The following is a 13,765-nucleotide window of genomic DNA, read 5'->3' as shown; positions in this document are numbered from 1 at the left end:
AGTATGGTCTCAGGCAAGTGAGTGTATATCAGGCCAGTCATCATTTTCTCAGCAGGTAAAGGTCACGAAAAGTGTGAATACGTTGAAATTTGAATTAGGTTCTTTTCAACATTTTTTTTTTTCTTTCACTCCTATTGTCGCTTGGAAGCATAAAGAATCCAGCAAGCTAGTAAAAATGCTGTTTAGTTATAACATCACTCGATCTGTCTTGGGCAACATTAAACATAAGAATAAAATTTGCTAACCAAATAGAAAATATCAAAATATCGCAAAATACTGAAATATCTATCGATTGATCAATATATATACATGATGGCCACTAAGAATTTTCAAATTAAAATTAGTTTTGTACGATTTTTAATACAAATTACTGTATGTAATATGTTCATTCGTTTTACAAGTTCCTGACTTTCTCATGTTCATTGAAGTCTAACTTTCACAAAATCTATTCATTCACAATGCTATTTTCCCCCCACAATCCACATGGAAAAACCCAGCTGTCAAAACTTCAAAAATATACCAACATTTTAAATATACAGGATATTTTAAAAGTCTACTAGGGTAACTTATTATCAGAGTTTACAATAAAATTAAGGGGGAAAGCAGTCTTCTAATATGATGTTTTCAATCTAAAATGAAGGATTTTTTTTAAATCTGAGGAGCCGCTTGGGCTGTACGCTCTTTATGAGCCCAATGTTAAATGAAAATGCAATGTTGCCATTTATCTGAACCCACAACATAAGTGAATGAAGTTACTGTCTTTTACATTAACGTGTCGATAGCCAGCCCTCATTTCAAACTGCCTTCATTCACCATACTCTTACAAAATTTATCCACCTCCCACCCCGCCCCTCTATTAATGGCAACGTTGCACTTTCATTTAACATTGAGCGCATAGTGTACAGCCCAAACCGCTCGTCCGATTAAAAAAAAAAAAATCCTTCACTTCAGATTGAAAACAACATATTTCGAGACGGTTTTCCCTCTTACATTTTGTTGTAACTGATAACAGAGTTGTCCTATGTCAGGGGACTTTTGAGACACACTGTATATGCTGGTCCACCGGAATTCCAAGGACAAATCCTTATCTTCTGTTTCTTCAGGCAACCGAAGAACCCTACCTACCTAACTGAACTATCCAGCGACAAAATCACATTTGTATTTTCTATGCTTTTTTTTATTTCTCAATCAACTAATCAGCCTCCTGCTGGAAATTATTTACAGGAGCAATCAATTAAGGTAACTTATGATTTAGACTGGTTCAAACTAGTTGTTATTTACATTGAACACCAGTACGGGACACAGAAAGCTAAGCATGAACAGGAAGGTCCTCATACTATGTATGTATTATACGACACTATAGCTAGGCATTAAGCCTGTTGTGTTGTTTTTCTAAATAAATAAATAAATAAATACTCGTTTTCCGCCTGTTTACCAGGCCGTACCGTTGGTACCTCAATTGGACGAACATTCATCCAGTCTACAGACTAAAACAAAAAAGCTTTTTTCTAGTGCTACAATTTCCTTTTGATTTCTAGTTAAGTCTGCAAGATATTAAAAAGGCATTAGAATATATGAACTGTGAATCACTTACCGTGAAATCCGTGTATGATGCCACCGAACTTGACGGACTGAATGGAACAGGCAAATTCTCGTTTCTGGTTCCCAGAGGACGCAATCTACTGGATGTCATAGTTATCTAAAAGTTGAGAAAAATAAATAAAAATAAGAACGTCAAGAATATATACAGTGAAACCTCCCTTAACGGACACCTCTATAATACGGACATTTTTTTTTGCCCCGCAAAAATATATGTTCTCTTACGGAACAAAACCCTCCTTTTACGGACACACTCAGATACGGACGCGGACAGTCCTTCCCCCCCTTCCCCCCCAAACGTTTCAATTACCTCTTCATAACGGACAGGAATTATTCTCGGCTCTGCAATATACTACAGTAGACAGGAAAGTCTTTTTCTCACAAGTGTATCTATCTGGGTCTAGACCTGGTGAATTATCAAACAGAATAGCTTCAACCTGAACTTGAAATTATTTTTTTTCTGTCCACAATAAACTGCTTTCTGGTGGAACTCCTAGATAACCTTCAATAAGCAATAACACTCATGCAGGGTCAGTCGTATGGCCAAGAATTCTATGCGAAAGATCTTCCCTTCCCTAACAAATTTAGCCCCTTCTCCCCACGCACATGTTTCTTCCGAAACCGTATTGAGGATTCTCAGAGGACATTTCCTAATGAGTCTTATTACCCTTGTGGAAAAAAAAGCATACCTTTTTCGGTAAACTAAAGAGTTTAGCCGGTTGCGGTATACGAATATATTAACACATCCCTCAGCAATAATATTATTAAACAGAAATGAATTTCTCCTTCATCCCTCCAAGTAATTCAAATAGTACTAAATAGAGTATTTTCACATTGAATTTTACGTATTTACTCTCATACATACTATATTTTTACTGTATATTACTGCATACAATTACCGTTGTGAGAAATTAAATTTCTGTAACCTCTCTGTAACGGACAAATATTTACGTCCCATTGGTGTCCGTTATTCAGAGGTTTCACTGTACTAATAAATAACAGTGTGTAGGTTTATCATCACTCGCACTGAATATAGGTAATCAATAATTAAGATACAGTAAACTGTATAATCCGGCAATTCACTACTTCAGCCCGTCCGATAGTCTGGGCATTTTCTGAGAGCGTGGAGGGGATACCATGTCGTTACGGATCTGTGCAGTACGAATTATTTAATGAGTTCTTTGACAATTATCCTGGTCTTATATCTGCCAGATTAAGAAGTACAATTTTGCAACTGTACTTGTTACCGCAATATAGGTACACATTCACTTAATCGCCTTCAAAATAGGCTCCTTGAGAACACCTGCACTTGTTCCGTCGAAGTCCTATTTTGGTATGTTCTGAAGTTCAAGACATCCTGTTGGTTTGAGTGTTTTCTACGGTGGCAAATCGGCTCGCAGAAACTCGGCCTCCTTTACCAGCTCCCTCCTCACCGGATTGAGCACCAGCGTATTTCTGGCTCTTCCCCAAGATCAAAAAGGGCCTCAAAGGTAACTTTTGCTACCGTAGAAGACAGAAACCAACACAAAGGCTGAACTTCGGAACAAACTACAACAGGGCTTTCAGCGTTGTTTCCACCAATGGCAGGAACGGTGGAACAAGTCTGTGTTCTTAAGGAGCCTATTTTGAAGGCGATTAAGTGAATGTCCAAAATTATTGTCGCATGTCCATAAATATGTTGTTGTAGGAATATAATTTGTTCACGAATTTGCCCGGTATTTCGTATAATGTTAGTATGTGTATAATCGGCAAAGACATGTATGTGGCAAATTTCATGTCAATAGAGCGGTAAGAACAATAAAACGAACATAATTTCTTGTTCATTTAGCAACATTTTGTTTTACTCATTCTAATTTTCGTATTTATAATTCTTTTCCTATGAAATTTACCACAAATATACATTTCCCGATTATATACACAGTATCAGTATTAAAAGTACCCTGCAAAGTCATTATCAAATTATATTCTTACACGAAGACAATTATAGATATGCGACAATCATTTTGGACATGAGTGTACCTATAATATGGTAATAAACAATTATAACGAAATTCCGGGAACTCTGACTATCCTTCGTATATGATTTTATCGAGTGGAAATTATGAATTTGTCCTGTGCGTTCAATATCCAAATTTGACTTTGCTTTCCTCACCTTTATTTATCAATAAATGAACTTTTAAAAGATAAAGTAAAACAAGACACCTTCCTCCAAATTATTATGAATAGTGTAAGTATAAACGGACTAATTATTTAAAGGAGCAAAATAAGCACCTTTTAAGTTTATTGACAAGATTGCTCGTCAAGTGGTTTACACTATAATACAAACCGATATATTTAATAAATCAAGACCTAACTATAACAGTCTTATTCTTCAAGTTATTTTAGAAGTTCAGTAATTACGTACCTGCTTCCTGGTTGCATCAGTTTCGTTTGGACCTAATCTTCTCAGTTTTGGCGTAACCGGAGTAATACCACCACGAGGAAGTTTTCGCTTCGTTACATTAGGCTTTGCACCCAATCGAGATTCTTCCTCAATTTCTTTAGTTCGTGCAATTTTCTGCAAAAATAGAAAAAAAAATCAAGTATAGAGTATATTCTTTTCCAAAGAATGAATTTGAACATTTTAGTTTCTCAATGCACTACTGTTCACTATAATCTAAGGCAGATGGAGTTTTCGGTAAGACTCAAAACGTGTGCAAAAGACAAGATTAGTACTCACTCGGTTACACAAATTGCAGACAAATACTGCACACTTGCTAAAATAAAATAGTCGCAGAAACTTCAGCTCTTAAATCTATGATTAGTATCACTATCTTTTCTCTCGCTCATCGGATTTGACAAAGTTCTTATATAAATGTACACTAAGCTTCCAAATAAGCGAAGTGAGATTACTTATAGCTTCAGAAAAATATAAAACCAAGAAATAAAAGCTCTGCCATTGATTCTATTCTCTGCTTCCTCTTACTTCTAGTAACCTTCCACTTAAAAATATGACCGGTTAGTGACGCTTTACTCCAATGTATCGAAGATTGAAAAAGTTTATGCAATTTGGTGAATTTCATGCCAAGTTTCATGATAAATTTTTCACGAAATGTTACAGCTGATGAAGTCAGAGTCCCTATGTAATTATACAGTTCCAGGTGAGTGGTAAGGCATGCTGACCATTGGGTTTCTTGATGTCAAAAACTTACATATGAAAAAAGTACGTGATTCGGTGAATTTAGTGACAAGTTTAACGGCGGATACCAATCTTCACTACGCTGTTTACGTCATAGGGAATATGAACATCTACTTCCAGGTGAGTGGTAAAGCATTCTAATGGAGATCACTGGGTTTCTTACCCTGGAAAACCTAAATTTCGAATACAAGTTGACTCGATTCGGTGAGTTTCGTGGCAAGTTTCAAATTTGGTCCCGTTTTTGCGAAAATGGGCATCATGAAGTTATGGGGCCTTTTCTGTCAAAGTATGCACTTTCATGTTTACCGACAGACATTCTTCCTCTGCCAGTGTACCAAGTGGTAATTCCAAGTGTCAGTAAATGTCAGTAAGGAGTAAATCAGCAGCAACATCATTGCACTTTAGTTACATTGGTTTTATGTCGTTTCGAAGAAAGAATATAATAGAAAAGCGGTTATGACTAAATGGATGATAATGGTGGAATGCAGGACGTGGGAGGAAACGGAAGAACCCCGAGAAAACCCACTCACACAGTATTTGTCCAAAGTTCACTTGGCAGGTGGTGGGTTCGAACCAGGGACCCCATACAACACAGGTGAACGCTCTACCACTGAGCAACCATAGCATAGAACCCAGTGGTGATTTGGTACCCTAAAAATATACTTTATATTATATTTCTACCTCCTTGATATACCCGAAGTTAGTTTCTTTCTTCACAGGCTTGCTGAGTAGAATAATTACTGATACGTATTGTAAGATACATAACTCAAATATGAAGTCTTAACTTTCACCACGAATTTTTGTTTTTCTTTCAGACTGTTTTAGTATTCTCCGACAGTTCTATCGATCACATCTACAAAATTGAGAAAATGAACACACACGTTAATGTCCGACCCTTCTAAGAGAAAAAGTTATAATCTTGCTTCTTCAAACAATAAAATTTGTTTCTTGGGAAACGTGTGATGTAAAGTTTATAGGATTATCATACATTGTAACCCTTTTTTTCTTTCTGTGTGTAAAAATGGAATGAAACTCCAGTTCACTGTTAACAAGATTCACACTCACACTCACTCTATGGCCTATGGAACCCGGAGGTTCAATGCCGAGTTCACAAAAGCTTTCCACTGACTTCTATCCTTAGCTAACTGCATCCAGTTTCTACTTTGTATTCCAATCTCTGCGAGATCCATCTTAATATTGTCCTCCCATCTGCGCCTAGGTCTTCCTAATGGTCGTTTTCCGATTGGTCTTCCATTCAAGACTTTGAAAGCGTTTCTACTTTCTTCCATTCTAGCTACATGACCCGCCCACCTAAGCCTCCTAGACTTGACGACCCTAACAATGTTGGGTAAACCGTATAAATTATGTAGTTCCTCGTTATGAAGTTTCCACCATTCCCCATTCCCGTTCCTCTTAGGTCCGAATATTCGTCTCAGGATCTTGTTCTCAAATACTTTCAATCTATGTTCTTCCCTCCAGAGTAAGTGACCATGTTTCGCAGCCATACAGAACAACAGGCATGATTATCGTTTTATATATTTTAAGCTTCAAATTCCTAGACAGAATTCGCGACAACAAGAGATTTTGAACCGAATAGTAACACGAATTCCCTGCTTTTAGTCGACATTTAATTTCTTCGTGAATATGATTTTCCTCTGTTAATACTGATCCTAGATATTTGAAACTATCCACTTTATCAAAAGTATTTAATATTTTAACGCATCCATAATTTGCTGTATTCCGGTCCCGACGCACTTCCATGTATTTAGTTTTCTCTGCATTTACTTCTAAACCCATGTCCCTGCAAGCGTTTAATAAAATCTCTGCATTTCTTTCTATTGTTCTCCTATCATCCCCTATTAAATTTACATCGTCAGCATATGCCATAACCTGGTGAATACCGTTCAACTCTAGGCCCTGGTTGCTATCTTTTATTTTCCTTATAGCGTATTCCAGAACGAAGTTAAATAATAATGGCGACAACGCATCTCCTTGTTTCAGGCCATTTTCGACATGAAAACTCGTGGATAAAAATTTTCCTAGCCGGACTTTACTTTGGGATTCATTTAAACATATCTTAATTAATCTAATTAGCTTTCTCGGTATTCCAAGTTCTGTAAGAACGTTGTATAATGTTTCTCTCCTAACCGAGTCGTACGCCTTTCTAAAATCAATAAATAGTTGATGTACCGGGGTATTGTATTCCCACTTTTTTTCGAGTATTTGGCCCAGATAAGGAGAATGAGTTTGTGTATCTTGTTCCACAATTTTTCGCCTCCAGCTAAAATTAACTCGGCCGGAAAACAAGATTCACAACTAAAACAAAATCTGCTTCTTGGAAAAAAGTGCAATTTAATTGCTACCCAACGTTTTCCAAGAAGCTAATTTCGTTTTAGTTGTGGAAAGTGATTACTTGAAGTTTCATTTCATTTTTATTCACAGAAAGAACAAAGGAATTGAAGTCAGCGAATCCTATAAAGTGTGAATACATGTTTCCCAAGATGCAATCATTTGAGAAACGTAAAAGTAACAAAAGATGGGACGATCTTTAACCCATACGTTTAGTTTAGCGACTTTTAGATGTGATCAGTAGAAATGTCAGATAGCACTGAAAAAGTCTGAGAAAAAACAGAACTTCGAACCAAGATAAGACAGTTCACACTCGTAAGTCGAAATTTATACAAACCAAGTGTATTTTTACAAGTGAGCAACCTATTCCTGCCCGTCTTAGATCTTATTCTCGGTGTTTCTTGATGATTAAAACACACTGGAAAGTTCATATTGAATTGTAAAACTTTCTCCATTTGCCAGTTTGATCGTTTTTATTAGATTTTTCTTTTTAAAATCCTCATTTTTAAAAATCATCACCATATCTCGTTTAAGAGTTACAATTAACACAATACACGTAACATACGCATAAATTTATTTAAAGGTAGTAAATTTATCTGTCAATATTATATGTAATTTTAACACCAATTAACCAGAATCCCCTGCAAAATCTTAACCACCAATGAATGCCCAGTCCACTCCTGCAAAACCACCCTCCACCTGCACCGATAGATCTCCATGAATGCAAAGACTCCTGTTTAAGTTAATGAGAATTACCATCCAAACATCACTGGTTATTTTTGCCTCCACACCAAGAACCAACACCCATTTTATTTCCAAATATTTTAGCAACACTTTTCAAACCTGTTACAATTCCAAAGCAGGGAAAATCCAGGCAGCTTCGACCAGCGCTGTAAAAATTAAATAAACAATTAAGGGGCCAATATCCTGGTTAGATAATTAGCGTTCCCGACTTCAACTCTTTTCAAACTAGCAAATTTGCGCTGGAAGTAAGAATTACAATTAGCCTATAGTAACAATTACAATTCGAAAATGAAAATATTTGTTACGAGTAAATAACGAGAAAAATCTACTTTTAACGTAAGCATTGTTTAGAAGAAACTGCAAAACTAATGACAATGAAGTTAGTAAAAAATAAGTAACTACCTTACTTAGGAGAGGTAAACAAGAAGTTGTTAACAGTTGGATATAAAATTAAATACATTTATTAAAGGTTCTCAAAAGAATTGCGGAACATTTCTCGTAGAGTGTAATACAGCTAAATGATGAGTATATCTGGCACATCTTGTAAAGTAGTAACGCACTCCTTCCCAGTTTTCGGCGTCCTCCCAGTATCGTGAGGCAAACTGGGGAGTCATGTAAAAATAAGATGTGACGGCCACTTGGTCTAGAAAGTTCCTGATGCGCCTGTTAGGGACAGGGCGTCGCAGCGCGCGACCACGTGCTCGCGCTAGGCTGGACGTAGTTCAGTCGCTCGCTCGCGGATGGCGCTGGAGCAGGTTTAAGCGCACAAATGTGCCAAGTGGTTTGGGTTTTGTATGTCTGTTATCTCCGTAATCTTCATTAGCGCAATTCCTCTTGTAAGCTTGTTATACTTTTTTTTTTTTTTTTTTTTTAAAGAATCAGCTGAACTATCTCATTTATTTATTTTTATTTTTACTCTCGTACAACTTAATGAACTTTTCTTTTTCAAAATGTACTCTAAATTTATTTTATTTTTGAAAAAGTAACCATAAGAATCTTGCATTAATTAAATTTCACACAATCGTTGTGTTACAATACTTCAAGACGGTATGACCATTAATATGAATCTCTCTATCCAATCATACGTTTGAGCTGAATTTTTAACACTGTTTTCGAAAGATATTCGGCCACTTAAAACGTATGCCCCAGTTACATTTAAATGGAACAGATTTCCTTTTAACCATTGATCTCTCTGTGCAGTGAATTTTCGATCAAAAGGGGAATATTTTACGCCTGGATTTAGTAATCTTCGTACAAGTTGATCAAGACAATCATGATACCCACACCTTTACAAATTATTTTATTTTCTACACAATCCTTGCATATAGTTTTGGCTCTCCCTCAGAACTTAGTAATGGCGGCTGAAAGAAAAATACTAAAGAGGAATGACTGCATGAAAAGATCAATGCAAAAACAACTTTTCTTCCGTAGCTGCTGAAGTGCTGCTCATCAAGTGATGATCTGGCTCATGTAAATAGTCCGACTTGGGTTATTTCATCTGGAAAGTACATTTGACATTAATCTTTAGTCGCTTCTTTATTCTGTTTATTATTATTAGATTCTATTCATTGTTTAACCAACCTTGGCTTTCATAATGAATAGATTTTAGATTTCTTGGCTTTCGACATCTATGGCCATGTTAGCCCGTCACGTTTAAGGGATGACGTCCCTCGGCGAGCACACTATCCGGGGAAAGGGAAGGAAGGAAGCGGCCTGAGACCTATGTTAGGTGCCACTTCGGCATTTGCCTGGTGGAAATAAGGAAAACCCAGGTAAACCTCATTCAAGATGGCTGGTCTGAAAAAGCTTTTTACACTTTTTCGACCGAGTCGTTCGACCCACCGGGAATCGAACCCGGGACCGCTCGCACCGAAGGCGAGAGTGTTAGCTACTACGCTACGCGGGGCCACTCATAATGAATCGAATTAGTATTTGACAAACGGGACTTCGGTAGCTGAAAACGGCAATGCATCTTTCCACTATCATTTTCCAGTAGGTTTATTTCTCGATTTTCTTTCGGTCCAGCCATCAAAATGATGAAAATATTTAAAGTAGTCTGCTAAAAATAAAAACTAAATAACGAATAAAACAAGTGTTTTAAACGTACCACAGTTCAAAAAACGTACAAGCACTTTACTAGAGATTTTAAGTTTTTAAAAAGAACGAATAGTACAGCTCATACCCTACTCATCTGCATTTTGTGCTTCTTCTCCTCATGTTCCCGCCACTGCAGTGCTATCTGGTCTTTGTATCTCCTTCCATACACCAAAAACGGAGTATTAGTCCTTTCCTCGTACTTCTGGATCAGAGACTGCACCTCCTTCTCAATGGTCGGCAGTTGCTACAAATACAGAATATCTTATGTAAAGCGGACAAAGCGGGATGGCCAGCACACACACACACCCACCCACCCACCCACACACACACACACACACACACACACTCTCTTTCTGCACACAAATTAACTTCATTTAACACAAATTCAATACACATGAGGACGCACAGTGACCGCAAAATACTGATCGCTGTGCATTTGGTGATTCGAAATGCATTTGCAAGTTTAAATACTATCATATTCAATAGAATTTAAACACACATTTCTCGATACCTACACCAAAAAGACCGACACTGATATCTTGAACGTTCTAGCTATTAAGCTGAAGAAAGATAATGCAAACGAATCATCATAAAATAGTGGAATGAAATGAAAAGAGTAGGAGAAAAAGAGAATCCGGAGAAAATCCACAGACACGCTGCTGTCAATCGCAAAACCGGATCGATTCTCACCAAACCACCAACTCTTGTATCAGTGGTGAGCGCTCTATATAGCAGAACCCCCCCCCCCCCTTTCCCCTCTTCTGATACAAGACTGCAAAAATAATACACAACTTCATTTGCCGCAATCCAACCTCCGGTTATGGATAAAAAAGTCCGTGGAAAAAAAGGTTAATTACGAGCAAGAATTGCATGGCCTACCATATGAAAATAAACCTACAACAAATTATATTTGATTTCTATATTATCAATATATGGTACTCTAAGCGATCAAAGGAAACAAAATGCGGAAAGAATGAGAACAAACTATTAGTTAGACGTTATTTACCGTTTTAAAGTGGGGTCAATGGAATGCCCTGTAAATACCGGTAGTCCATGCTGTGAGTAATTTTGGTTGGTGCACAAACCATCATGCAACTGAACCAGATCTGGTGATGTTTAAAAGCCACTGTTAATAGTATCCCATCCTTCCTAATCTCGATGTTCCATAAAGATGTAAAACAAAAACTAAAGTTTTGCAGACAAGAAGGGATTCCAAAAAGACGAAGAACAAATGAATTTGCTGAGATGGATGGTCCTGCTCTTTTTTATTATTATTATTAACGAGGCTAAAAAAAAAAAAAAAAAAAAAAAAAAAAAAAAAAAAAAATCACGAACTACATTAAACAGAATTAGAAAGATACTGTATAATACACACTACGAAGGATTAAGACACCAATTTACACTAAACTCATGTCAAAGTTAAGGCAATGCCTCTTACCTTTTGAATCTTCTTTCTTTCCTTTTCTTCCTTTAGTAACTTTCCACCTCTATTGTTGTATCTATCCTGCGCTCTCTCCGTATCGTACGTTCTTTCTTCCAGTTCCAAGAATTGTTTAAATAATGCTTCGCGCTCTTCTATTAGCTTGTATATATTCCTTTAAAAAAAGAAAAAAGGCTCATGAATAATGATTCATCGTCATGATCGTTATAGGTAATCTGCCACTGTTGGCAGGACACTTGAAGCAACTGAGAAGCTTCCATGTTTCACGGTCTTCAGCTAAAGGTTTGTCGTATTCATCTTTCAGAAAGCCAATTTACACCTCAAAGGATCCTGTCTTTTTCAGAATTAATACAGTACTTGATGACCCGAGTTCGATTCCCGGTGATTCGGATTTCATTAAATTATAGGTCCAAGTCTCATAGCCTCGGACACTAAGTCCAATAAATAAATAAATTAATTAAAAAAAGAAAACATACTATTACCATATCTTGATTTTGGGAGTTACGCTTCTTCGTGAAATGTTATTTCCCCGACCATTTCTTCCACTAAATTTAAAAATTGTAGGAACTGTATCGATCCCCGATGTATCAAGAGTCCTACCGAACGTCGAACCTTGGTGCTCTACAGAAAAAATAACCACTAGAAAAGACCATGATTTTCTTTCTGCCTGAAACCTGTACCATCTGAGAGTTCTACCTGAAAAGACCTGCATTCTAACATGTCTCCCACAACTGAACGCTTCTTGGTTTTTACTTTATTCTTTAATTTTTTTCCCTTCCTACTTCTTCCCCCTGCTATGATGAAGAGTTTCACTAGTTCTTATGATTATTCATTTTACATACACAATGAATTACCAGAATATAATGAACTATTTTCTGTTGCCCTTCCAGCTGGTCTAGTGACTAGTGTGTGCCTTTGTTACATGTGATCCCAGGTTCGATTCCCGGTAAGAACAAGAAAAATTTTAATTCATAATCATTCAGTTTCGTTAACCATCCTCCTTTAGCCTAAGGGCATAAAAGTGGGACGTTAAACAATTTCATTTCATAGTTTCTGGTAATTCATTTTTTTATTTTCACTCAAATTCCTTTATTCTTGTTGCAAAATACACAGTTTACAACACTTTAAAGGGAATTTATGCATGAAAACAAGTCAAAGTCTATGCACAAAAATTATGCAGAGTGTGTCTTTCTAGTTATGAGCCGCCGAAACATAGGAAAAATTAATTTCGGGTCGTCATAACGCAGATACCAACACATCAGAGAAAGTCATGTGGTAAATTTTACAGAATATGATACCTTTCGTTCTCAAAAATGCCAAAACCCAAGATGGAGTAGGATTGAGCGCAAGGAATTACTACTTTCATTTTCAGGATATTCAGAAATCCTCTCCTTTTGGAGATTCCCTTGCGCACGTTCCCATTCATCTTGGATTCGGTAAGGTATCATATCCTGTAAAAATTCATCATACCGCTTGTTTTCATGTATAGATTCACCTATCAAGCGTTATAAAAAGTATTTTGCAACAGCTTAATTTTATATATATAGTTAGTTACTTACCTGTTCTCTTCATATTTTGCTTTAAGTTTTGCCAGTTCCGATTCATGAAGCTCTACCAGATCTTCACTGTACGCTTCAGAATTAAATACTGGAAATTCTTCTATGCGCTGTTCTTCCGTATAACACAAGCGAGTCCAATAATCAGTCAACTGATCTCTCATGGACTGTACAAATTTCTTTATGTTCTGGCGCTTCAGTTCATTGCATCTAGCAATTTCATCTTGTAGCTTGAAAGAATAAATAATAAAAACAAAAAACTGTAAAATAAGTTTCGTACTTAGATTTAATTGCTAAATATACATCATATACATTTACAGCTGAACATTAAGAGATAAAAAAGGTACTGCATTGGACTTTCTCGCTCCAATTTGTTGAACTAAATCATGTTATGTTCCAGTTATTAGTGGATTATTTGTGAAATACAAAATTGTTTTAGGAAAACTCAGTCTTATTAATGAAATATTTGTTTATAAAATAATCACATAAGCAGTATTTTACAAAACTAAAAACTTAACCCCCAAAAGTAAAACTAACCCTTGTAGAAATTCTCATGAAGTGATTTATACACAACATTATAGGAATGTTAATGAAATATGACTAAAATCGCCTGAATCGTTTTCGAGAAAATCTGAAAAGAAATTCCTCCCAAGAGTAAACTACCCCTTGTGATTTTTTTTTCGTAATTTACGCAAAATTATACCTATTAATGAAATACTTATGAAATGTAAACAAAATCGCCTCAGTGGTTTGAGAAAATCCGAAAAAATACACCCCCAAGAATAACCTACCCCTCGCACT

General features: G+C 36.4%; 1 protein-coding gene across 3 annotated transcripts in view; it reads right to left on the bottom strand.

Moving 5' to 3' along the window:
• LOC145671603 (protein regulator of cytokinesis 1-like) overlaps positions 1–13,765 on the bottom strand; it is a 73,924-nt gene that overhangs the window by 25,481 nt on the left and 34,678 nt on the right. For all 3 annotated transcript variants that reach the window (XM_081740797.1, XM_081740801.1, XM_081740795.1), the window contains exons 8-12: positions 12,968–13,194; positions 11,406–11,562; positions 10,053–10,211; positions 4,004–4,156; positions 1,595–1,699 (exon numbers count right to left, since the gene is read on the bottom strand). In XM_081740797.1, the coding sequence (XP_081596923.1) occupies positions 1,595–1,699; positions 4,004–4,156; positions 10,053–10,211; positions 11,406–11,562; positions 12,968–13,194 (801 nt within the window). The remainder of the gene's footprint in view (positions 1–1,594; positions 1,700–4,003; positions 4,157–10,052; positions 10,212–11,405; positions 11,563–12,967; positions 13,195–13,765) is intronic.

Source organism: Thermobia domestica, chromosome 2, assembly GCF_964235325.1.
Source record: "Thermobia domestica chromosome 2, izTheDome1.hap1.1, whole genome shotgun sequence".
Lineage (NCBI taxonomy): Eukaryota > Metazoa > Arthropoda > Insecta > Zygentoma > Lepismatidae > Thermobia > Thermobia domestica.
Note: the sequence above shows the minus strand (reverse complement) of the source record. Positions and strands in the feature narration are given on the sequence as shown.